The sequence below is a fragment of the Balaenoptera borealis genome (assembly GCF_965194805.1).
Source record: "Balaenoptera borealis genome assembly, chromosome: X".
Classification (NCBI taxonomy): Eukaryota; Metazoa; Chordata; class Mammalia; order Artiodactyla; family Balaenopteridae; genus Balaenoptera; species Balaenoptera borealis.
The window spans coordinates 18,542,940-18,569,597 of record NC_138881.1 but is presented as its reverse complement, the minus strand read 5'-3'; the positions used below and the strand labels follow the sequence as shown (position 1 = coordinate 18,569,597).

General features: G+C 42.7%; 1 protein-coding gene across 3 annotated transcripts in view; it reads left to right on the top strand.

Annotated features, from left to right (window-relative positions):
• The window catches only part of SMPX (small muscle protein X-linked), a 52,376-nt gene that overhangs the window by 13,746 nt on the left and 11,972 nt on the right, over nt 1-26,658 (top strand). For all 3 annotated transcript variants that reach the window (XM_082375957.1, XM_082375959.1, XM_082375958.1), the window contains exons 3-4: nt 1,702-1,788; nt 8,253-8,401. In XM_082375957.1, the coding sequence (XP_082232083.1) occupies nt 1,702-1,788; nt 8,253-8,387 (222 nt within the window). In that variant the 3' untranslated portion in view covers nt 8,388-8,401. The remainder of the gene's footprint in view (nt 1-1,701; nt 1,789-8,252; nt 8,402-26,658) is intronic.

Here is a 26,658-nt window from a genome sequence, read left to right as displayed (position 1 = left end):
ACCCTAATGATATTTCATCCTATCTAAGACACTGTCAATTGTAAAATACCAGTATTTTATGTCCTAAGAAACAAAACAACTGTGCCCATTAAAAATTTAAGATACCATTGACTGTAAGACACGCTCTGATTTCAGAGATATTAAAAGAGGTGCATCTTGGACTTCATGAAGTATGCTACCATATTTGCCACCATAGAAGACATGTTTCCCCCCTTGTCTTATACCTCCTCCTCCCCCCACTCTAGGCCACCTGATATTTCCATTAAACAGAGGAATAGCATAGAAGGCTCAGCCCTAGTTTTTCCAAAATGCTTCCCTCTAAAATTGTGCTGCACTTATATTTTAGCATATATGATACATACTGACCCCAAATACTTCTTGGCTTGCTGGCCCTAGGAATGGTGATGTACCTCTCTTGATACCCACCACAAACACTTTGGATCTGTTTCCTTTCTGTGGGATCATCATTATTCTAGTAGGGAAGAAAGTTTTAAAGCCCTACGTGGGAAAAGTCACTTCCTGTTCTACGGAGCAGAACACAGATCCAGCATGTTGCATGAACACGGACACTGGATACTTCCTGTGTCTTGACTTAAACATTCCCCTGGCAACAGAGCTCATATCAGGCAGTCCCAAATACCACACTTCCCAATGATTTTGTTTGGTGTGGTACCAAAACTGCCCAAACTGAGTCATAAGGTAACAAAATATTTTGCTCCCTTTGCTCAGGCATCATTTTCATTCATAACATCAGAGCGCAATTTCAACTTTTCAAGCCCACATATCCAACTACTCATAAGGCAACACTTTATCTCAAGTGGAAAAAAATACATTCTGCCTTAAAAAAAAGTTTTAATGCTTGTTTTATGTGAGTGATACTCCTGGGTGAAGATGTTTTTGGTCTGCATTAAACATTCTTGCCTTTTGATAACAGATGAAGTATGGACAAAATTCAAATTTACATATTCTCTTTCCCAAGTTTGAATTACTATGTCGGTATTTTCCTTACATAATTTAATGTCTAGCATATTTCATGTTTTCTAGAAGGTATTTTATGTTTACTGTGGGTAGAAATTGGTATTGCATCTTAATAAAGGACAAAAGTCTATGAACTGTGATACCAATGAACTTGACTTTCCAGCACTCTCCTTACGCACTGACCCACACAGTGGTGTGTCGGGGACAAAGTAAAAGAGTGTCAAATTACAGAGACCTAAGGAAGTGCTAGAATAGCCATAGGACATTATGGGAAGGAGGAGGTGGTTTAGGAGGCGTGATTGCCCCCCTACCGTGGTAAATATGAAGGAAGCTGAAGGAGGGCTAAGATGTGGGATGGTTTCTGCAAATGCCATTGCCTCCTTTCCTATCATTATGTGTTCTTTCCTCATCCCAGAGAGTGGAAAATATTAGGCACCACAGGAGGGCAACAGCCAGAACAAACTGTCTTCCAATTCTTCCAGCCAATAGGGAACTGTGAAATCACTGCACAGACCTAAGGATGAGTACAAGAAATCTGGAATAAATGGAAGTCAAATTTTCCTTGGCATATTTTTGTACTGTCATTATAGCAATTTTCTTGAGGTAAAAAGCTTTAAAGACGTAATTTTCAGATTTGTTTTGCCTCACAATGATTACCATCTCAGAGTGTCACTGCAATTTCTTACTTTCCTTAAGCTAAATCTTCCCTGTTTTCTCTTTTAGGCAAATATCAATATCCCAATGGGAGCCTTTCGGCCAGGAGCTGGGCAACCCCCCAGAAGAAAAGAATGTACTCCGGAAATGGAGGAGGTGAGGAAAACTGAGCTGGCAGAGCTCAGCACCATCTTTCTCCTCCAACATCCTGACTAGAGGAGGGCAGAGACAAGGCGAGGGCCAGCTTTCCAGGACAAGGAGGGCACAACTGGATGTGGGTCAAGGAGTCATCATGTAGTACATACATTTCTTTGGTTGTCTTGCTCAATCAGCCACGAAACACACTGACCCTCACTTCCCTCCAGCCGAATCTAAGTGCCTGGCCCAGGTACTTGAAGATGCTGAGTTTAGCATCTAGTTTATTGATTGACTGCGTGTGTCTTCTTGTGAGTTTGTGTGTGTGTGTGTGTGTGTGTGTGTGTGTGTGTGTGTGTGTAGGGGGAGGGGGGACCTCTCAGATGCTCTTGGTTCAGCAACAGTCAGTAGCTTGCTAAGTTTTCACTCTGAAGCTTTTATTCAATCTAGCTGGATGTATGTAGTACAGCTTCTGATGAGTGATGAACCCCAATGGGAACGCAGGTAATAAGCACGTGAAATTACTTGTGGATTCAAACAAAAAGCCCCAATCTCTGGGTATTTCCTTTGAAAAGAGGAACTTGCAAAGGAGTCTATCAATTTCTGTATTTTTCCCTCCCTTTAATTCTTTTCCTTTCCTCCAAATTCAAATACCCAGTCTTCTAAAATGGGGGCTAAAATTCATCATGGGTGCAATAAACATAGTTCCCTGCCCAAATGTTTATATTTTTTCCTCAATTCTGATTTTTCTGATGAAACCTGGAAGGTCTGATTCTAAAAAAAAAGTTAAGGTCTTGGAGCAATAAAGCCACAGGGCATTGCAAACTGTATTTTATCTTTTTTAAAAGGTGAAAAGGCTTTTTTAAACTTTTGTAGGTGACCTTTTTGGTATTTGCTAATAAAACTGGTTGTCCTGCATCTAACCTTTTTCTCTCATAAATAATTCCTGATGTGGTCCTAAGTTAGTGGTTCCAGCCTCCTATAAATAGAAAGATAATTTTTTTTTAAAATAAATTTATTTATTTATTTATTTATTTTTGGCTGTGTTGGGTCTTCGTTTCTGTGCGAGGGCTTTCTCTAGTTGTGGCAAGCGGGGGCCACTCTTCATCGCGGTGCGCGGGCCTTTCACTGTCGCGGCCTCTCTTGTTGCGGAGCACAGGCTCCAGATGCGCAGGCTCAGTAGTTGTGGCTCACGGGCTTAGTTGCTCCGCGGCATGTGGGATCTTCCCAGACCAGGGCTCGAACCCGTGTCCCCTGCATTGGCAGGCAGATTCTCAACCACTGTGCCACCAGGGAAGCCCGAAAGATAATTTTTGAAAGGAGGAGATAGAGTATTTGAGTGACATTGCCAAGTTCTGGAGTTTCAGTCACTAAGTCACCCTTGATGAATAACAAATTTTCAACATACAAGCTGAAAAGACCTGGCCCTACTCGGCTCTGATGGTACATAATTTCAAGTTCTGCTGCTGCTAACTTGGCCACCCAGTTAGCTCATGATCATGAGCTCTCCCTCTGGGACTTTGGTCAAGTATCTGAGTCTCTGCCTGCAAAATACGATTCCGTCCATTCCTCAGAGGGTTGCTGTGAGGAAAGAGTCAGGTATTCAATAAATGACTGTTTATCGATTGATCGAATTATCCAATTTTTATGAAGGACTCCTGGGCCTATTATTTCACATGTTGTAAGAAAAAAGCACAGGGAGGTAGAAGGGAGGGCAGAAAGGCATTCTTTCTACATCTCCATTCATCTGTAATTAGGCTTTCTTCCTGTGCTTCGTGGTAAGCTGTGTGTCACTGTATCTGGCAATCAGTTGGAAGGTAGCTTGACTCTCTTTTCACACTAAATTGACTGATGTGACTGTTGTTTTGGAGGCTTGCATCCATCTTCCTCTGTGGTAGAGATGGCCCTCGCTTCTTCTCTACAACTGGTACTTTCCTCCACACAAGTGTCCCAGTTAGGAGCTTGGGAAAGCACTCTGCTCGTACTCTTGCCTTGTCCCCAGCCTGATGGTTCCAGCACATTCTAAAATAACTAAGAACTGATACAGCCTGGGTTTTGAAAACTTACTTTATGACCAACCACATAAACAAATGGCCAACCAACATTCTTCTCAGGATGGAGGGAGCGAGGTATCCACAGAGATCCAGAGACCCCAGGAGTGTTTCTTGAATTGAGCTACACCTTTCTTGTGGGGCTCACGGGTCGGGAGGGTGGTGAGAGGTGGTATTCCCTTATTGTGAGAGCAGAAAGGGACTCTCAGGACTTGTGGGGTCTTACGGAGGGGTGGGATCTAATGACTCAAGTTCTGGGCTGGACCTTGGAGTAAGTTTCTCATGGAAACAATATTGCAAGGGGAGCAGTTAGGCAGCTTGGTTTGGCTATGAGGCCCCAGCCACCTTTGGTTGCATAATTTGAATGGGAAAATGGAATCTGAATTCAAATAACCCATAGAGCCCCGCTTTTCTATTACTATCCAGTTTAAAACCTCGGAATTGCTTACTTTCTTAGATTTGGGATTCATTGCTTAGCTTAGCATTAAGATAATCACTGTCTAAAGTCGAAGGCATAACAAACCACTCCTGAACAGAACAGGCCACCTCTATCACAGCCAGGAGCTCCCCCATCTCAAACCCGCCACCATCTCAGACGTGAAGAAGATGGACCCCAGCAGGAAGCCAGGATGGGCCATCTGACAAGGCCTGTGAGCACTGGCTGAGTCTCTTGCCCACCTACGGTCTCTGTAAGCCCTTGCTCTGCATAAGACAAGGCAGCTGCTTGATTAAAGTGATTTGAAGTGTATTGACAAGCCCCTGCTCTGCCTCCCAAATCTCTCAATTTCATCATTATTAAGCCACAAAACAGCACATTGGGATTTTCTGTTAATTATTTCCCTCTCCACCTGATCCCTTCACGTGATGCAAACACACTATTTAATTCTAGTCTTGCTACTTCCTAGCTGTGAGGCCGTGGGCAAGTTTCTTACCCACCCCCCACCTTGTGCCTCAGTTTCCTCAACTGTAAAATAGGGATAATAATGGTAGCAGATTGAGAATTTTTAAATTAACTAATTAATTAGTTAATTAATTATTTCTTGGCTGTGTTGGGTCTTCATTGTTGCGCGCGGGCTTTCTCTAGTTGCGGTGAGCGGGGTTACTGTTCGTTGCGGTGCGCGGGCTTCTCATTGCGGTGGTTTCTCTTGTTGTGGAGCACGGGCTCTAGGCATGCAGGCTTCAGTAGTTGTGGCACGTGGGCTCAGTAGTTGTGGCTCACGGGCTCTAGAGCGCAGGCTCAGTAGTTGTGGTGCACAGGCTTAGTTGCTCCACGGTATGTGGGATCTTCCCGGGGCAGGGATCAAACCCGTGTCCCCTGCATTGGCAGGCGGATTCTTAACCACTGCACCACCAGGGAAGTCCCACGGATTGAGAATTGATGTGAGGATTAAATGAGTTAGTAGGTGTAATTTAGAAGAGCTAGCAGTGTGTTTGCTATTATTATTACATCTCCAGTGTATGAGCATAACAAGCACATCAGGCTGTTGTGTCGTACAGAAGAGAGTTTAGGGGAAAACTAAATGGGGCATCTGGTAGTAAAGAGGGAGATGAAGGTGAGACAGCTGGGAAATGGTTCACCATTTTGCCAAATTTTACAAATACTCTGTCACCCCCCAAGGGGGGCATTTCCCTTTGACAATAGCCATTTCTGAAACTGGGAATGGCGCGGGGGCTGATAAGCCTTCTCTCAAGCTTTCTTTATCTAAAACCAAAGAATGTCTTCCATATCCCTTCTCAATTCAAATATCTACTTACAAAAGAAAAGAGAGCGTACTTAGCCAAATGGGGCCATCTGGACCCTGCCTGTTCATGCCTTAATGTATTATAATTCTTATGATAACAAATTCATAGAAAAAAAATGGAATCTGATTCGTATTATTTTTTAAAAGATGAGAGAAGATTCAGTTAAGAATATGCACCACCACTAACCCCCTCCTGAGTCAATATCTTAAAACCTACTTCTTAAATATACCCACTTAGAGTTTTCCATTATATGTGACCTTACCAAATCAAGTGTTAAGTTTTACCTTGATAAATAAAAAACACAGTGCATTGAGGTTTTAATAAATTTAAAGGAAAGTGCCTAATATTAAGTATTTTCATCCTTTAACTGTGTATGCTTGCGCAGTAAATCTTTGCACACAGACACATAACTGCACACGCTGGTTCTCTGTGTTAATTGTGCCAGTATAGCACATTTTGATATTAGAAAGATAGTGATTATGGCTCACCCAGGAACTTAACAGAAGGAATTGGAAACATTTTTCTCCTTCATACTTCTTTATTAAGATCTACCCACCTAACAACCATGGGAACATTTATAAGTGAGGAAACATTTTTCATTTCACCACTACATATATATATATATATATATATATATATTTTTTTTTTTTTTTAAAAAGAGCACTTTATAGCCTTGTTTAAAATTTCTTTCCAAAAGCCCAACAAAGAACATTTTGGAATACCATGTCCTCCAAGGGGATGTTTAACAGTTTTAACTATTGCTTCTAAATCTGCATTTATAAATGATGAATGTGCGTGCATGATGAAAGGAAGCTGAGCCTATGGCTCTGTACATTGACCCAGGGAAACAACATTTTCCAGATATTTACAACAAATATTTACAACAGGTACAGTCTACATCGAACTACTCTATCATTTCGTGTGGGTGACATGTTAGCTATTTCATCAGCACTGGGTCAGATTCAAAGAACATGACTATAGGAAAAACCATGAGCCCCTCAAATAAGCAATTTAAAAACGTTTCTGTAAAGGACACATGTACCAAATAATTTGTTAAAGTTTGGGAAGCTTGAACATTTTCTTCCCTTTCCCTTTAGGGTTTAGACAATTTGAGAACTAGATGTAGGAGCCAGATGGGGGCTAAAGCACGGCATTGGCTTTAATACCCAAGTTACAGGGCTGCCTAGTTAGGCCGGCAACACATATGGGCACAGGGCTTGCACCTGAGAAAAACGTGCAGTTTCTTATTCTTTTTCCCGGAACTGTATTGGTTCACTCAGTTGCTGGCCCAGCAGGTGGAGCTCTGCCAGTCTCATAGGGGGCCTGTTAATTTGGGTCCTCCAAGAAGCAGATCCAAAGATGGGATTCGATGGGCAAAACATTTACTGGGGAAAACACTTGTAAGGAAAAATGAGAGGGTCCTCAAACCGTGATGCAGGTGAAGGAGAGTGGGACAGAGGGTTGGGCGGAAGCATCTTAGACAACAGTGCTGTTCTAAGGAAAATTCTCAGCCCAAGTCCCTCTCAGAGGAGTCTCAGGTCTCCCAGGAACAGGCCCGCCTTAGGATCCTATGACACTCAAGTCATTGGCCACAAGCAGCCGTGGGAAGTGTGACCTCAGCGTGGTGATGGGCGGGTTTCAGGGTGAAGCAGCTGGGCCTGTCATTCAATTATCCTCCCTGCAGGAGACTGATCTGAGAGGCGTGCTCCTGTGGCTGCCACAGAGATCAAATGTTCCTCCAACACCTTCGTTCCAGGGCCCTGGGGAATATGCCCCCCACTGCTAGAAAATAGGAGGAATGAGCTAACCAGCAACTGTCTGTAGTAATGAACTGGAGTTCTAGGAGCCACACACAGCAACAGATCTTACTGTTTTACAGCCACTGTTAATACGTGTGTTTGGTGTATGTACATAGAGGCATAGATTTGTCACTATGGCACACTCTCAGGCTTAATCAGCTAAACAACCATCAACAAGTGTGCCTGTGCACTTCTGTACCAGGCACTGGAGGAACCACAGAAAAAAGTATAGGATGTGGTCCTGCCCTAAAGCCACAACAACAGAAAAACATAAAACGATAGGAAACGTAAAATACTTTCCAAAGCAGGAGGGGAGAGCTGGGCCTCCTCCGCCACTCCATCCTATCCCACCCATATTCAAAGAGGTTTTGCTTATGTCAGTTTCAGTTTGTTTCTGCTTCCCAGAAATGTCATTGGAATAAAGGCTGGCAGCCACTGCACCCCAAACAAAAGAACGGAAAACTCCTGGACCAAGTCACTGTTAGAGGTAGCTATGCACTAACAGTCTACAAACCTCTGCCTTTCAGGCGTCTTATGATATTATGATACCAAATTAAATTTGATCTTGTAAGATGCTTCTCTTGGAAACACAACACAAATCCTTTTAACTAGTGGTAATTTTTACTAGCTATCAGACACTGAACAGTACTCTTGTGTTTTCTAAGTGATGCGGAAATTACTTGTTTTCTTCTTCCAACTTTATTCCTCTATAAACTTCAGGAGATCTCTTGAAACTCTGAGGGTATCCCAACAGCACAAGAAAAAATCACTCTGCTAGAATTCCTCTCTGACATTATTTTTGCTTTAACTGTTTTCTGCTTCATGTCTATGACCTAGAGAGACCAAATGTCTTTTTTGGTGAGCTAAATCTTTCTCCTTTTTTTCTCTTCAGGGTGCTCCTCCCACTTTGGATGAGGAGAAGAAGCCAATTCCAGGAGCTAAGAAACTTCCAGGACCTGCGGTCAACCTATCTGAGATCCAGAATATTAAAAGTGAACTGAAGTATGTCCCCAAAGCTGAACAGTAGTTGGAAGAAAAAAGGTGAGTGAAAAACTATTTTCTTTGTCTCAAAAAGACCACTAGAAAAATGGTTTATGGAAGCCTTGCACCGAAGGAGTCTGGAATTCCAGAAGTGTTTACTAAGGATCAGGACCTTCAAGTTAGACCAGTATTTCCGGCGCAAAGTTTTTCTGGTATGTAAAGCCAAGTTTTTAAGCCTATCTTATTCCCAAACCAGTCAGAGGGCCATTGAGGATGTTTGCCTGCCACCCCCTTGCTGGTTACCTCTTGGTTGGGGAAGGGTGGGGTTGGGAGAGGAAAGATGCTTGGGAGGGGGGCTTGAGGAGCTTTTGATGTTCGGGCGCAGGGAGCCCTCCATCATTCCATGCCTCAGTTTCCCTACCCAGATGCCCCAAAGAGCGATGAGCTACTTCTGAGCTGGAGGATCAGAGGGGCAAGGAGCTGAGGAGGCTTGGTGGTAACCCAGGTGTGTGTAAGGCAGACCAAGAGGACCTGGTAATGACTCTGTAAGTAGAGGAGGGAAAGGTAGGCTCAAAATTGTACCTGCCACCCAAAGAGGCACTGCAAGCAGGGCCTGTGACTCTATTTTCATTGGCTCTATTCAGTAATGATCCCCTGCTGAGGGCTCAGCCCCACCCTTCACTGCAGACCTGATGCCTGCAGACTGGTGTGGGACTTCTGTCAGCAGTGGGCTTGTGGAATTGGCCCAAGTCATGGCTCTTTCTCCTATGAGACCCTGGGAGCTTTATCCAACATTACTGAAGGCCACCACGCACAGTTTATTCCATTTCTTAAGCAGAAGCTTAAGTCTAGAGGAGAGGAATCTATATTGGCAACATAAAACAGGTATTTATCTGGCTGATTGTCCATTCATTTGTTCATTCATCCAGTCATTCGTTTATGAAACCAATATTTATTGAGTATCTGCTATGTACTGAACACTAGATACATATACTGATCACTTATCATGTGACAGATATGGTGTGAGGAGCATTCTGTCTATTGTTTGTTAAGTTTCATGATACACTCCCTGTGGGTATTAGGGTGACATCTTCTGACCACGTAGATGGCAAAGGCAAGCACAGCAATGGGGCCCTACAGTGTCTTCTGTAAACATAATGAAGAACAGACGTTCTGTGAGACAATCCCACACGTGATGGCAAAGTTACTGGAGTCACGCTTATGCTGACTTACTAGGACATGTGCAAGTAAGTTCTGCCAAAAAGATTTCTTCATAGTGTAGGAGCCAGTTTGAGTTAAAAGAACAGAACAGTATCTAGTGTTTTCAGCACAGTTACATGAAAGAACAAAGGAGTAAGAAAAAAACACAGTGGATTCTATGACCATAGAGTGAATCCCAAGAACCTGGATGGGGACAGAGTGACGTGAGCAGGAACTGACCTGAAGCATGGCCACACACACTTGGTATTAATTATGACAGAATGAAGCAAACTGATGACTATCATTATACTCAGTCCTGCTTGTGTTGCCAAGCTGAGATGAAATATTCTAATATCCTTGGGACAAAGCTACAGAACTTTCTTCTGACAAAGCCTGCAGAAGTGAAATGAACTTTTGGGAATATTTATTATCATCACCCAACCAAGGCTGTTCAGTTAGACATGTGAATTTTTTTAAAAATTAATTTATTTTTGGCTGTGTTGGGTCTTCGTTGCTGCGTGCGGGCTTTCTCCAGTTGTGGCGAGAGGGGGCTGCTCTTCGTTGCGGCGAGCGGGCTTCTCATTGCAGTGGCTTCTCTTGTTGTGGAGCATGGGGCTCTAGGCGTGTGGGCTTCAACAGTTCTGGTGCGAGGGCTCAGTAGTTGTGGCTCGCGGGCTCTAGAGCGCAGGCTCAGTAGTTGTGGCGCACAGGCTTAGTTGCTCCACGGCATGTGGGATCTTCCTGGAGCAGGGATCGAACCCATGTCCCCTGCATTGGCAGGCAGATTGTTAACCACTGAGCCACCAGGGAAGTCCTGACACATGAATTTTTAATGCAAATTAAAAAAAAAATCAATAGTAGCTCAATAGTTAGTCCCTCCTTTCCCCCCCTCTATAAGTTTTATTTATGAAGCAGCTTTTTTTTTTTTTTAAACTTTTTGGGTTTATTTATTTATTTTTATTTATGGCTGTGTTGCGTCTTCGTTTCTGTGCGAGGGCTTTCTCTAGTTGCGGCAAGTGGGGGCCACTCTTCATCGCAGTGCACGGGCCTCTCATTATCGCGGCCTCTCTTGTTGCGGAGCACAGGCTCCAGACGCGCAGGCTCAGTAATTGTGGCTCACGGGCCTAGTTGCTCCGCGGCATGTGGGATCTTCCCAGACCAGGGCTCGAACCCGTGTCCCCTGCACTGGCAGGCAGATTCTCAACCACTGCGCCACCAGGGAAGCCCTAATGCAAATTTTAAAGGGTTTTGCTTTTATGAAATCCTTGTCAACCTAAATTTAACCCCAGTTCCAGTTTCAGAAGAATTTGGTTTTGAAGATCCAAAGGAATGCTGTTTTAAAATTAGTTCAGAGAGGGGATGGACTTCCCTGGCGGTCCAATGTTTAAGACTCCACGCTTCCACTGCAGGGGGTGCGGGTTTGATCCCTGGTCGGGGAACTAAGATACCGCATGCCATACAGAGTGGCCAAAAAAATAAAAATATAAAATAAAATTAGTTCAGAGAGAATCTTGCGGTGTTATTCAGCAGCGAGGCTGATTCTGTAGCCTTGGATCTATGGTTACAGTAATGGGGAACAATACCAACTCCATAAAATAGCAAAAAGGTACTAGAGTATCCAGAATACATTTTTTATTACTTCATTTTCTCACAGAAGACTTTAATGATTCTTCTCTCCTGAACAAATTCTAATAATGCAAAACCACTCGGAGAGGCCTATTTGTCCTTATTCTACAGGAATGTGAAAACTTAAGTTGTCCAGGTAATTGATCTGAATTCCCGATGAGGACAGTCATTGTTTTGACCCAAGGAGTGATCTTTATTTCTTGTAGGAGAGGTAGTGAGCTGGTTTGTTTTTGACTTATCAATTCTTCTCCTGCAAATCTGTCATATTTTGAGACTTCCATGGTCATGGTTTATGGTCACAGAGGGAGAACATTTCTTAACGTTGATTGATTCAGCAGAATCATAAACAGTAAATACCCTGGACCAGCCATCATTTAGCCCCTCACTGGCTGGATTTTATTTTCTCCTTTTTGGACCACCAGTTCATCACCTGCCCTCACCATGTATTGTTCAATGATTTAATCAAACAGGTCATTGTTTGAAGACTGAGTGAATAAGTCCATAGTACCAAACTATGAAAACCACAAGACTTAAGGCTTAAAGTCTAGGATATAACTATTACTTTAGACATCAGACAGAGCAGCACCTCCTTCTAGCTAAGATCAGCACTTCCTTTTAAGTGGGGTTTCAGAGTCTTTCCATGCCCTGTGTCATGGCTAGAATTGTTCATGAAAATGGATAAAAAACACTATAGGATTAGAATACTCCCTAACACCATACACAAAAATAAACTCAAAATGGATTCAAGACCTAAATGTAAGACCGGACACTATAAAACTCTTAGAGGAAAACATAGGAAGAACACTCTTTGACATAAATCACAGCAAGATCTTTTTTGATCCACCTCCTAGAGTAATGGAAATAAAAACAAAAATAAACAAATGGGACCTAATGAAACTTCAAAGCTTTTGCACAGCAAAGGAAACCATAAACAAGACGAAAAGACAACCCTCAGAATGGGAGAAAATATTTGCAAATGAATCAATGGACAAAGGATTAATCTCCAAAATATATAAACAGCTCATTCAGCTCAATATTAAAGAAACAAACAACCCAATCCAAAAATGGGCAGAAGACCTAAATAGACATTTCTCCAAAGAAGACATACAGATGGCCAAGAAGCACATGAAAAGATGCTCAACATCACTAATTATTAGAGAAATGCAAATCAAAACTACAATGAGGTATCACCTCACACCAGTTAGAACAGGCATCATCAGAAAATCTACAAACAACAAATGCTGGAGAGGGTGTGGAGTAAAGGGAACCCTCTTGCACTGTTGATGGGAATGTAAATTGATACAGCCGCTATGGAGAACAATATGGAGGTTCCTTAAAAAACTAAAAATAGAATTACCATATGATCCAGCAATCCCACTACTGGGCATATACCCAGAGAAAACCACAATTCAAAAAGACACATGCACCCCAATGTTCATTGCAGCACTATTTACAATAGCCAGGTCATGGAAGCAACCTAAATGCCCATCAACAGACGAATGGATAAAGAAGATGTGGTACATATATACAATGGAATATTACTCAGCCATGAAAAGCAACGAAATTGAGTCATTTGTTGAGACGTGGATGGATCTAGAGACTGTCATACAGAGTGAAGTAAGTCAGAAAGAGAAAAACAAATATTGTATATTAACGCATGTATGTGGAACCTAGAAAAATGGTACAGATGAACCGGTTTGCAGGGCAGAAGTTGAGACACAGATGTGGAGAACAAATGTATGGACACCAAGGGGGGAAAACCGTGGTGGGGTGGGGATGGTGGTGTGCTGAATTGGGCGATTGGGATTGACATGTATACACTGATGTGTATAAAATTGATGACTGATTAAAAAAAAAAAAAGGAAAAAACAAAAAAAACAAAAAAACCAAAAAACAATATTATTATAGTTGTACACATGTAAGTCAACCCAATAGACCATCAATAAGAGTTCAGAAGAGAGAAATGCTTTAAGAATTTGTATGACATTCTTAACATAGAGTAAAATATTTTACCATTGTATGGTAAAATACCATACAATGCAGATATGTACATTAAAAAGTCTTGAAAAATATACAAAAAAAAAAAAAACCACTATAGAACAAGAATCAGAAAGGCCAATGACTAGCCAGTTAGAGATCAGTAATCACGGCTTGTGGCAAAGGAGTTTGGGCCTGGACCTCATCAGGAACCAGAACCAGGCAACACAGAGGCAGCACATACCAAGTCAAGACCAAGAGACACGGGAGAATCCCAAATGGGGTCCTAATCCATGCTGGAACAGGCTGGGGCAGGGAAAGGTAGGTGTTCAGCCCCATACCTCTCAGGATTCTCCTGGCTGTGGTTTAAGGTGGCCAAATGGTGATTCAAGCAAGCCCAGGAGCCAGATGAAGAGACAGGACCAGCAGCAATGTCTGAAAACCAAGAACCCTCCCACACTCGCATGCCTGCTTGTTTGCTGCATGATCAGGAATCCCCCACCCCATGTCCACCATCAAAAGCCACTGTCAGCTTGTTTGCTTGTAGCTGCAGGAGATGCCACCTCAGACTTCACGGACAGGGGTCTGGGGAACCTGGAGGACTGCTAAGGGCGGGTGTCCAACAGATTCTGTGTCCACTCTCAACGCCCAGATCAGACCACAGGTGTCCAGTAATGAACCTTTGTAACTAGCTTCTGTACCGTAGGCATTTTCTTCATTCCATGCTATAAGATATATAGATGTCAGACTTGGTCCCTGCTCTCAGGATACTTAGGTCTTGATGGAAAGATAAAAATAAAATACTTCAAAGGTAGGTAACAATTCAAGAACTAGATAGCAGCTCAGTGATTCAAGATACCCCATGGTTGTTTATGACCCACTAACAAGTAGGCAGTAGAGCAAAGCAAGGTTATGACTTACGAGAGGGGGAACTCACAATGATTTGGCATCAGGGACAATTTCGAGGAGGTGGTGGGAATGGAATGGTTTAAACAGAGGCTCAGAGATAACCTCTGGATGTAGGGAATGTCCAGAGCACCATTATTGGGCCAGCCTGCTGAGACCAAACAGTTCCTCTAGGGCAATACTTCTTAGACTTTTGGGGCAGAGCAAAACAAGATTCCACAACCTGCCTACATCATCTCTTCTCTTTTTCTAGCAGTAAAAGAACTCAGTGATTACAAAGAATTAGAGAGGAAAAAAATAAGTATCAAAGTAGCAGCAATGCAGCAGTTATGAGAAGAATGATTAACAAAGATAAACCCTAAGAAGAATTCTACAATTACGTTAATGAACACAAAGATAGCAGCAATTGAAAGCCCTGGGAGTGATGAAGCACTAGGAAGAAATTGTCCTTCTGAAGTGGCAGGAATTACTCCTCTCTGTGTTGTACATTGCAGCATGGCCATGTGTTGTGCGACAGCCAGACTTGATGATTATGTACTAAACCAGGGTTTTAGAAAAATGCAAAATTGTAGTGATTCTTAATAACTCACTTAGTAGCTTTTGGCCATGTATATAACTGAAAGTCTATGGAATGAATCTCCATTTTGTTGTAAGAACTGAGGAAAGTACTTGCATTTTGGAATCAGGAAGTCTTTCGAAGTCACCCAGTGGGCATTGGACCATACTTTGAGAAACATTGCTATAGTGCAATAAGTGAGAGTGAAATGGAATGATCTGTAACTCCTGTACGCCCATACGCTGCCCCATGGTCTCAAGTTAGTCTCTATCCCATACCCCACATTGGCCAACCAGCCTTGATTCTAGATTTTGTAGTTTGGAAAAGAACCATTATAATGCCCTGTTGGGGGAGGCATGCCTTCTCCATCCAGCACTTTGCCCCAACTCTGGCATCTTCTGTTTATGCTGTCACAATCCTTACCAAAGTGATGTATTCATTTGCTTTTTAAATCTTCTTCATGATGCCAGCATATAGCTTCTTAAAGGCTAGGGCACATCTGATACATCTTGAGCACACATGCCTTATTACTGGTGCCCTGACCACAGCAAGCCTGGTGTCCCCTAGAAATGTGTTCTTGTAGACTTTCCAAGTCCTTGCATTCTCAGGGAGATTACTACATAAAAGCAAGACTACCTTTTCTGTCAAGGACGGAAGGTAACATTGTTGACCGCGATCAGTAAAGGGCTCAGAAATTTGACTGTAATTCATTGATTATAACTTTATTCCTCTGGGAAACTGAATAATTAGGGAAAATGTCAAGGTTGGCTCATTTTCCTCAAAAGGGGAGAAAAATATGTAAATCCAGAAGAAAATCATTTAATTTTCAAGAATTCTTTGGATTTATTTTTCAAAGAACATCTATGTCCAAATAAGACATATTTACCAACCAGTCGAGAAAGATGCCATCTCTGATCGAGGAGAACATAAGGTGTTCATTACTCTTAAATGTTAAGCATTACGCATCATGAGTGTTCTTGCTGATTCAAAGGCTAATTTTGACAGTGTTAGCAGAAGGGCAAATTGATGTACTCAGACCCTTGACGAAGTGTGTTCAGCACCTAACAACAGACCCCCAAAATACATGAAACAAAAACTAACAGAATTGGAGGGAGAAATAGACAATTGAACAATAATAGCAGGCAACTTCAATACTCCACTTTCAATAATGGATAGAGCAACTAGACAGAAGATCAACAAGGAAATTGTCTCAGTCTCTTTGGGCCAGTATAAAAGAATACCATAGACTGGGTGGTTTATAAACAACAGAAATTCATTTCTCACAGTTCTAGAGGGTGGGAAGTCCAAGATCAAGGCACCAGCAGATTTGGTGTCTGGTGAGAACTTGCTTCCTGGTTCATAGATGGCCATCTTCTCCCTGTGCTCTCACACAGCAGAAGGGACAAGGAAGCTCTCTGGGGTTTCTTTTATAAGGCACTAATTCCATTCACGAGGGCTGCACCGTCATGACCTATTCACCTCCCAAAGGCCCTACCTCCTAATACCATCACACTGTGGATTAAGTTTCAACATATGAATTTGGGGTGGGGGGACATAGACATTCAGTCTATAGCAGAAATAGAAGACTTGAATAACACTATAAACCAACTAGATATAACTGACATCAGCAGAACACTCCACTCAACAACATCAGAGTACACATTCTTCTCAAGTGCACATATGGCACATTGTCCAGGACTTGTTTCATGTTAGGCCATAAAACAAGTCTCAATAAATTTAAAAGGATTGAAATCATGGCAAGTATGTTCTCAGATTACAATAGAATGAAATTAGAAGTCAAGAACAGAAAGAAGTTTGGGAAATTCACACGTGGAACTTAAACAACACTCGTAAATAACCAATCAGTCAAAGAAGAAATCACAAGGGAAATTAGAAAATACTTTGAGACAAATGAAAATGAAAATACAAGATACCAAACTGTGGCACGCAGCAAAAGCAGTGCTTAGAGAGAAATTAATAGTTGTAAATGCCTATATTAAAAAACAACAAAGATCTCAAATCAATAACCAACCAATCAAATCAATAACCAACCAATCAAATCAATATTTAGCAGCTCCGTATTTGGGAACCAGGCCCTTTGTCATCTTAGAGTAAGCTTAACCCATATCTACATAAATGGCAAATGATTAAACTGATGCATGAATGGAAATATCAGCCCTTTTAAATGGTAAAATGTAATAAGCTAAAACAATCTATTTATATAAACACTGTAACAACATAATAGAAGCTGGGAAATAAAAAGTAATCACCTGTAAGATCACCATTTATCATAATACTCAAGTTGATATATTCCCTTCCAGTTTTCCCCTTGGGTTTACATATGGAATGCAATACAACTAAGTTGCTAACAATATGGGGCTTTAGGTCATGAAGACTTGGTCTCATTACCTTCTACCTTTGCAACTTTGAGCTCTATGTCTCTATTTCCTCATTTCATAAAAAGCAGAAAATGGTGTCTCCCTCATAGGGTTTAGGATTAGGGAGATGTGAAGGATTAGGGAGAAGTATTTTAAAAAGTACATCTAGGCATAGCACCTGGTACAGAATAACTACACATAAATGGGAACTGGTTCTCCTTTTACTTTTTTCCTACAGAGCATCATTCATAGCACATGTATGGTTTTGAATCTTGCTTTTTCCACTTCACATTTTCTCATAAGACTATTTTTCCAGTTTTATTGAGAAATAATTGACATACATCACTGCCTAAGTTTAAGGCATACAGCTGGATGGTTTGATTTACATATACTGTGAAATTATTATAGAAATAGGTTCAGCTAACATTCATCATCTCATACAGATACAATAAAAAGAAAAGAAACAAGAGGAGAAAAAAGAAAAACATTTTTCTCCTTGTGATGAGAACTCTTAGGATCTACTCTCTTAACAACTTTCCTGTATACCACACAGCAGTGTTACCTATAGCCACTGTGTTGTGTTGTATGTTACATCCCTAGTACTTCTTTGTCTTGTAACTGGAAGTTTGTACCTTTTGACCACCTTCCTCCAATTCCCCCTCCCCCACTCTGCCTCTGGTAACCATATATCTGATCTCCTTTTCTATGACTGTGTGTGTGCATTTTAGATTCTACATATAAGTGAGATCGTATAATATTTGTCTTTCTCTATCATAAGAATTTTTTATGCTGCTTTGTAGCTTTCAGAATTAAGATGATTTATTTTTCATAGTCTTTGACTTATCATGATTTCATAACCTTTTCCCTCTGCCAGAAGACGGAGGACTGATTTATTGTTTTACACAGAACTAAACTTACCCAACAATTTCTCCAAATGTCTTCTCTGTGGTTTGCTGGAAATTTTTTGTCCTCAGTTTTGGAATGTTCCCTGCTTTGACCCAATTACAGAAGCTCTATTCATTTTGTTTGAAGGAAATGGTTTTATGCTGAGATTTTTCACTCTCTAGTGAAGCCACATTTCTTTTGATTCGTGATGCTCTTTTTTTTCCTGCTCCCCACTTGGTTAGGATAAAGATGAGTTTTGCAGTGGTTCTGAACTGCATCAAGGTTTTATTCATTTGTTAACCTGCCTGGCAAAGCTACTGTTCTAGGCCCTGGTTACAGCCTGTGTGGGTGTAGAGTACTATTGAGGGCGAACGTGAGGAGCCTTTGAGCTGATCGTGGCAGTTGCTTTAAAAGCCTCTCTACAGCAAACACACAGAAGCTACCTGGATGGTTTCTATTAAAACAGAGATCTGGATGGCCTAGTGTGTGAATTCTCAGTAGGGATGTGGAATTGGTGAGAACAGATCTGAGCCCAGAGAAGCACATCTGCTCCGGCCAGCTCTCTAGAAGGCAGAGGTGACTCTGGACCAAATTTTGTAGAACCTTGTACTCTGGCAGGTAGATTTCCACGGGCTAAAGGGCAGTTGCCACTGGCACTTGCCCTGCTCCCAATGCAATGGAACTCATTACCCTAACCCAGTGGTTCTGGGGGCAGAGGGCCATGTCTAGATACAGTTTGAGTTGTCACAACTTGAGGGAGGTATGGGCTGCCACTGTCACCTAGTGGGGAGATGTCAGGGATGCTGGTCAATGTCCCACGATGCCCAGGACAGCTCCCACCCCCCACAACAAAGAATTATCCAGTCCTAAATGTTAGTTGTGCTGAGACTAAGTAACCCTGATTGATCAACTTGAAAAGTTGATGTCAGGACCAACTTGCAAACGTTCCTTTCTAAGCAATCAATGCACTGCATTTTACAGAAATCAAAACATTAATAAAAAGAGAATAGTAATTAACTGCCCAATATTTATAATCTCTTCACATTAATCAGAGACTTAGGAATCAACCACTCTTAAATATGATTCTCTTGTCAATTGGTAAACTAAATATATTTATGGTATATGGTACATATTAGGCCTTAAACACAACTATTTTTGGTAGGTTATTTTTTCACTGCAAATGTATCAGAAAGCAGTAGGTTATCTCAGCAGCTCATCAAGTCTTTTATTTATTTTTTGATTATTTATTTATTTATTTATTTATTTATTTATGGCTGCATTGGGTCTTCGTTGCTGCGCGCAGGCTTTCTCTAGTTGCGGTGAGTGGAGGCTACTCTTCGTTGTGGTGCACGGGCTTCTCATTGCGGTGGCTTCTCTTTGCTGCGGAGCATGGGATCTAGGCACACGGGCTTCAGTAGTTGCGGCACGCGGGCTCAGTAGTTGTAGCTCACGGGCTCTAGAGCGCAGGCTCAGTAGTTGTGGCACACGGGCTTAGTTGCTCCACAGCATGTGGGATCTTCCCGGACCAGGGCTCGAACCCGTGTCCCCTGCATTGGCAGGCGGATTCTTAACCACTGCGCCACCAGGGAAATCTCTCATCAAGTCTTTTAAAATATGAATGTTAAACATTAAGTATTAGTAATCAGCAGCACTAACATCAATGTCATCATTTTTATTGTCATCGTTAGCATTTATTATATGTTCGTGATATACCTGACACTGTGTCTTGCACTTCACATACATTATTTCATTTACTCCTCATGCTGACTGCATGGAGTATATACTGTGATGCCCATTTCATTTATGGGGAAAAAGAAGGCTGAGAGAGTTTGTGTAACTTGACCAAAGTCATCCAGCCTGTAAGTCACGGAGGTGAGATGCCAACTGTCATCTGCCGCACTCCACAGCCAGTCCTTTTAATCACTAGCACCCACTGCATTCTTTAAAAATGTTATTTAACTGTAGTCTTCTGGGCTTTTCCAATATTTCACTGCGTTAGGTCACAGTAAAAACAAACAAAGGCTTAAAGAGGCTGCAGAAACTGTCACCTCCACAAAGAGGTGACACCACAACTCTGACATGTTGGTTTATTTACTCGTTCATTCGTTTGCTCATTCATTTATCCAATTCATGCATGCATTTAGTCAGTCATTGAACAAGTATTTAGTGAGCATAAAGCATGCACCAGGCGCCAAGGTTGTCAGCTTTGGGGATTCAAATACACATCAGGGAGTCTAGCCGGGGCCAGGTGAAGGGGCAGAATATTGCCTGGAGGCACAAATAATTTGCTCTCTTTAAGGGTCTTGGACAAACAGAAGGGTTCATTAATGTCTGTAAATATCAGAGAAAGCATGAGAGAGACACTGAGAGAAAGGCCAAGGCGGTGAAGGAAAGGAAAGGAAAGGAAGGGAAGGAGGAGGAGAGGAAGGAGAGGGGATGGAACAGCAGCAGTGGTGGCCGCGGCCCTAGCCCAGTGCTGACAAAACTGCAGCAGAGGAAGGCCAGGCCTCTGCAGAGCCCTCCTTTGCTCCTGGGCTGAGCGAGGGCTTGGCAGGCGTCTCTGTGTCATCAAGAGGCAGCCGTCTCCTACCCATGAAGCCTTTTCTTTCATTCCTTCTCACGCTGTGTGCAGCCCACGTAGAAAACTGGGGAAGTGAATTCCAGGCTGTCTAATCAGGCTTGGCTGCATCGTGACAACGCTGCTCGTCGTTTTAACTCCCCCCACACGTTGTGGCATTTGAGAAGGAGAAAGAGTCAGGAGGGGGAAATCGAGACTTGCACATTTAACTTGTACTCCCTCGCCACGGCTCCCTGCCCGGGAACTGATCATTCCACACCCTCCGGTTTAGGGCTTTACGCAGATGGCGAGGTGGTGGCTGCTTTAATCCCAGGCAGGGACAGTCAACTGGCTTCTCACCGAGGGACAATTTCTTTTAAGCAGCGGACAGACTGGAGTCATTTTCGACTAGGCAGGTGGCACAAAGACTGCTCAGAACCATTCATCTTGACTGCTGGAAAAACAGCAGAAAGCAAGCCTGTCTTACCACCCAGAAGTCACTGGATGCCTTCTAGAAAGGACAGTGGCACTTCCTTCCGTGACGTGTCACACGCGCAGCCGAATCCTTAACACGTCATACACATTTTTATGCCTAGCTCTTGCCTGACGCCCAATTTTAGATACAAATGATAGGAACCATGGCTGCTCTTTAGTTCCAGAGGCAGCAGTTCCTGAAAACTTACCAAACGGAGTTATTAAATTCTGAGTGTTCAAACATCCATTTATTCAGACTCAATTAATTTTCATTTCCTAATCATTTTGTACTTGGGCTACCTGGAATTTACTTTGGCCGAATTAACCTTTTTCTCCATAAAACAAGTTAACAGAATAAACTGGGTTTGAACAGGAAGGGTTAAAGTACTGGAATGAATTCACTCCTTTAGTAAGTGAACATCTGGGCACCTACTCCATGCCAGGCACTATCACACTAATGGTAGGCGATACAAGACAATGTCCCCCGAGGGACTCCCAGTCTAGTTGGGTGTGAATGTGAGAGGGGACTTTAGCACATAACAGCTGCAGCAGGAAGGAAGAAACAAGTCATGGCCTTTGAATACAAGTGACAGAGATTCTAGACAGGATGTTGTAAAACAAATATTCTACTGAAAGAAGGTTGAAGAGCACACAGTTTAGAGGTGATGCAGGAGTAGGTTCGTGCCCTGGTTTTGTTATTCGCTCGGTCTGTGATTTGGCTTAGCACTCTGTTTCTTTTTCTGAAAAATGAGAGAAATGCCTACCTCACGGGGGCAATTTCGCTCCACATCCTAAGGGACGTTGAGCAATGTTTGGAGACATTTTTGGTTGTCACAACGCAGGGTGGGTACTATTGGCATCTAGTGGGTAGAGGCCAGGGATGCCACCAAACATCCCACAACGTGCAGGACAGCCCCCCACAAGAAATGTCAGGAGTGTCGAGGGTGAGAAACACCGAGTTAACATACATGGTGTGTACAAAGTCTCCAGTGCAGTGGGTGCTATTATTATTACTAACGATAGCATGTTACCAACTTAATTTAAGACACTGAGCACTGGACGTGCTGGATGTAGTGGGACACACTTGCGCTCTACTTCCGGCTACGTCACGTAGTAAGTCTGTGACCTTGGGCAAGTTCCTGACCATTCTGAGCCACGTCTATAAACAGAAATGATAATCCCGAACTTCAGAGGCAACCATAAAGACAGTGAGTTGACTCAGATGGGGCACCTGGCACAAAGTGACATCCAGAAAATGTCCTTCCCTTTGTTGTCCCCACAACTTGCCCATGCCCTCTGCTCTCAGCCCCTTTCTTCCAAGGCCAAGTGTTGGTTGGTTGGTTTTTAAATGAAATACTCTCTGAAGAGTGGCTCTGCATATTTCCCCAGGGAATATGAAAAAGCTCACTGAAAAAGAAAACTCATTAATTGTTTGTGACTAATCTGAGCTCACTGAGACCCTTTAAGTACCTGGGAGGACCCCTCCTTGAAGCATTCCTGAGATGATTTCTAACCTGAAGTTACCACCTTTCTCCTGGAGGAGGCACTGCAGTCCCATTTTTCAAAACCTGCAGCAGCTCCTATTTCCAAAGCCAGCAAAATGACAAGCATTTCACTTCAGCACTTTCATTTGATTTTGGAGACTTCAAGGGATCTCTACCCCCTCCCCAGCCACTTTTAACTACCAAATATGTCCAGTTTGCAATTTCTGATCTTTCACTGAAGAAAATCAGTTAAAGAAATATTTAAAGAGTCAAGCTGCCATTCTCTTACTATCAAGGAAAAGTGAAACAATGCATTTCAGACACCATTTTACTGAGCATTTTGAACGGGCTTGATGGCCAAAAAAAGAGGCATCTCATCTTTTTAGTAATCTTTTGTACACAGACTGTGTACTATTGAAGTCTGGTCCAGAAACTAAAACAAGATCCATGTCGATCTAAACATCCAGAAGTGCCCTTGTGTCTGCTCCATGACATCCTGTCCTGGCTTATGCCCCATTCACATCCAATCTCCCCATCTTATTATTCTCCAGGAGTGTTTTCTGCCTCTTTCTGATGTTACTTAATTTGACAATTAAGTCATGTCTACTTTGTAATAAGAGTGAAACAGGTAGGCAGTCAGTAATAAAAACAGGTGCCACATAACATGGCAGCTTGGAGACTCTGTGAAATGGCCACTTTAGGGGGAGTCATGAACTTGGCAATGAGGAAACAGAGGTTTATTTGGAGTTTTATGGCAAGTTTTAAATCTCATCTTTTAACTAGAACCTACTTGTATTAACAAGCCCTTGCCCTTGATTTTAAGAATTCCACCATACTTCTGTGTTCCTTCTCTTTCAAGGCTCACAACAGTTCCATGAGACAGGTAGGGCAGGAATCGAATTTGCAGTTCATTCTTATGTGACTTCCAACTTCACCCAGGGTGGAAGATTGTGGGATGTATCGTCATGTCCCTCAAGAGGAAGTTTGTTCAAAGACTAATTATTAATTAAGTCTAGTCAAGTCCATCTGTAGAAAATGAGTGTGATCCCTTTTAATCAGAAAAGTAGGACCACCAATGCAGTGTGCAGCAGGTGCCAAGGAGGGGTTAGTTACAAACTGTGCTGTGGTCCAGAACAGGACAGGTAATGGCTCTGCTTATACCCAGAGGGACTTCTCTCACTGACAGAGAAAGAGAGCTAGGATTAAGCTACCCACTTAGATCTATACATATATTTCAAAGGAAAGGTACTATCTCAATTTCCATTTCTATTTACTGTTTTCTTGCTGCCTAATTAAAAAAACATACTGTATCATTTATATACACACACACACACACACACACACACACACACACACACATATCTGATCATGGAATTTGAAAATCTGGTTGAAATGTCTTAATTTCAGAAAGACCAGGTGGCAAACCAATGAGCCTGGGGAAAACTTCACTTTAAGATAGCCCCAAATCATCACCCTAAAGGTCAACTCTTCTGGAAAGCTCTCCATTGTCAGCAACAGCCAAGAAATGGCATCCCAGATTCCCTGCAGAATTATATACGAAGTTTACTGCTGGTTATCTGTCAGGGGAGAGACAGCCTGGGAGTCATTCTGAGCCAAATCGAATCCAATTATGGGCCAATTATAGACCTGCTTCCACTGCCAGGAGCAGGCTACACCACCGAGCTGGTCTTAGAGTCCCTGGCTGGCAGGGAATCCCAGTGCATGGGAAGAGCATGTGGCCCAGATAAGACAAAACAGCTGATAATGCTCAGAGACCAGAACAGATGGCAAATACAGCTGCATTAGAATGATCCCGAATCTCCCCACCATCTCATTGCCATCCCTTCATAATTGACTGCAGACTGTGTTTTCTCCTGGCTGGCACCCTTTCTCACTAGGTGATCAAATTATGAAATGCCAAGAGGTGATGGGCAGGGCTTCGCTCCTGTACTCAGGGTCAACCTGCTGCAATCCTACAGTCCTGGCCATGGTGCTAACTAGAAATGTGGTGCCTGGATACCCACCATCACTGCTGACAACCTCACTGAACATGTAGGAGTTAAAATGCCAAGAAACTTGAGTTAGAAATTTGCGTTAGGTAAAAATAAAGCACTATTAAAAATCACAACAACTTTGCGAATTTTGGCTGGCACTTCCAACCGACTGAGATCATTTCAGGTCCACATTCCAGCATCCAACAGTGTAGTTATTCCTCCAGGCTGGCTTTGCATCTCTGATCTGCTAATTTGAGAAGCAAGCTCGTTCCTATATTTAACTGAGGTCTTGAGGAGAGTGGGGACAAGGCAGCACCAAGGACAGCATCCTGTGGGCTGTGGCAATGGAAACTCTTCAGATTGGCCTAGAGTAGTGGTTCTCAAACTTTCTCATACATCAGCATCATCTGGAGGGCTTCCTGAGACTTAGATTGCTGGGCCCCACCTCCAGTTTCTGATTCAGTAGGTCTGGGGTAGGCCCGAGAATATGCATTTCTGACAAGTACCCATGGACTGCTGCTGCTGGTTTAGGGGCCACACTTTTAGAACCACTGACCTAGAGCCATCAATCTAGATTGTTTAGGTCTGGACATTCCAAATCCCCTAACTATCCCATTATCTGGTCCACGGTTTTACAGCTAGTATCCAAAGGTATAGTGAGCAACTAGGTCAAATTTTCTTGCTGAAATTCAGATACATAATGCATCAATGAAGCAACAATCATTAGTGCTTATAATAGTGCTTCCAAGGGTCAGGCACTGTTCCAAGCACTTTACCTTGTAATTCTTAAATGAGTTAGTATACATAAGAGCTCCATTTTACAGGTGAGAAAACTGAGGCACAGAAAAGTTACATAACCTCCCCAAGGTGGCACAGCTAGACGGTGGGGCAGCCAGAATTCAAATCCAGGCTGTCTGACTCTGAACCATTGCCCCAGGCCGATTCTCCATGTGGCAGATAAAGTTCCATGGGGGTGAAATGTACTGTGTAAATTATGAGGGACAATCCTAATAATAATGCATGAGGAATGCTAGTGGCATCAACTTACCTAACAGTCACTTAATCTCACTGATACAATATTAATTTCTGTAACTGTTAAGTTCTAACACTGCTACAGTCCAAGGGTTGGCAAACCAGGGCCCAGGGGCCAAATGTACCCCACAACCTGGTTTTCTTTTTAAACTTTTTATTTTGAGATAATTTTAGATTCACATGCAATTGTAAGCAATAATACAGAGACCTCTGGATGCAGCGGTTGGGAAGAAAGAAGAGGAGTCACTTTTCCAATCTCTATAGGAATATTTCTAAGGAAGGCCTCGCCAAGTTTCAAATATATGCAGAGACCAAAAAGCCAGGTTTGATCATCTTCATTCAAGCGTACTGTTATGGATGTCCAGGTAGTGGAAATAAAACACAGAAGACGTTCTAAATTTGAACATCTTTCAAGTCCAATACAAGACAGGACCAGGATCCCAGCTACCTGGCTAATTGATAGGCAGTTGTATAGCTTTTCTCAAATATTATGGCGTAAGAACTGAAGCCAGTTTCTGAACAACTGAGTTGTCCAGCCTTGGGCTTTGGGTGAGAATCACTTATTTTTATTCTAGTTATCTTAGTCCTGGAGTCAGGCAGCAGCAAGTTGCTGGGTACAGTCAGACCATCCACAGTGCTGACTGCACACTAGGATCACCTGGACTTGCCGACGCCCCACCCCGACCCATAATTCCTTGAGGGAGGGGTATGTTTCACAAGACCTCTGGGTGAGTCAGTCTAATGTGCAACTCAGGTCAGAAGGACTGAGTTAGAGAATGTTTCTCAGATCCTCCACGGACAAACCAAACTGAAATCTTTCTTGTTTGGAAAAGTATTTCTTCGGTTGAATGTCAAGGTGGCTGGGATGAAAGTCTCTAACTATGGAAAAAAGCCACACGTTCTTGGAAAGCCATGCAGCATATATGTACATTTATTCAGAGGGTGATCCAGTGGTGAGCCACAGCCTCTGTTTGGGACAGGACATGGGGAAGAGATACTAAGTTATCCAGACTGCCACATGAGTCCAAAAAATAGCTTAGAGGGGCTTAGAAGGGGCTGAAGACACGCTGGTTCCCCCTAGTGAGTGTGCTGTGCCTTGTTACTGTCGTGATGTGTGTCTATCCCAAGATACGTAGAGTCATATTCTCACAGGTCAGGGCACCATCGATGCCACTTAGTCTAACCAAGGTCCAGGCCCATGCAGAGGTCCTCTCTATACCCCCCCACCCTGGAGAGTCACTTGAGTTT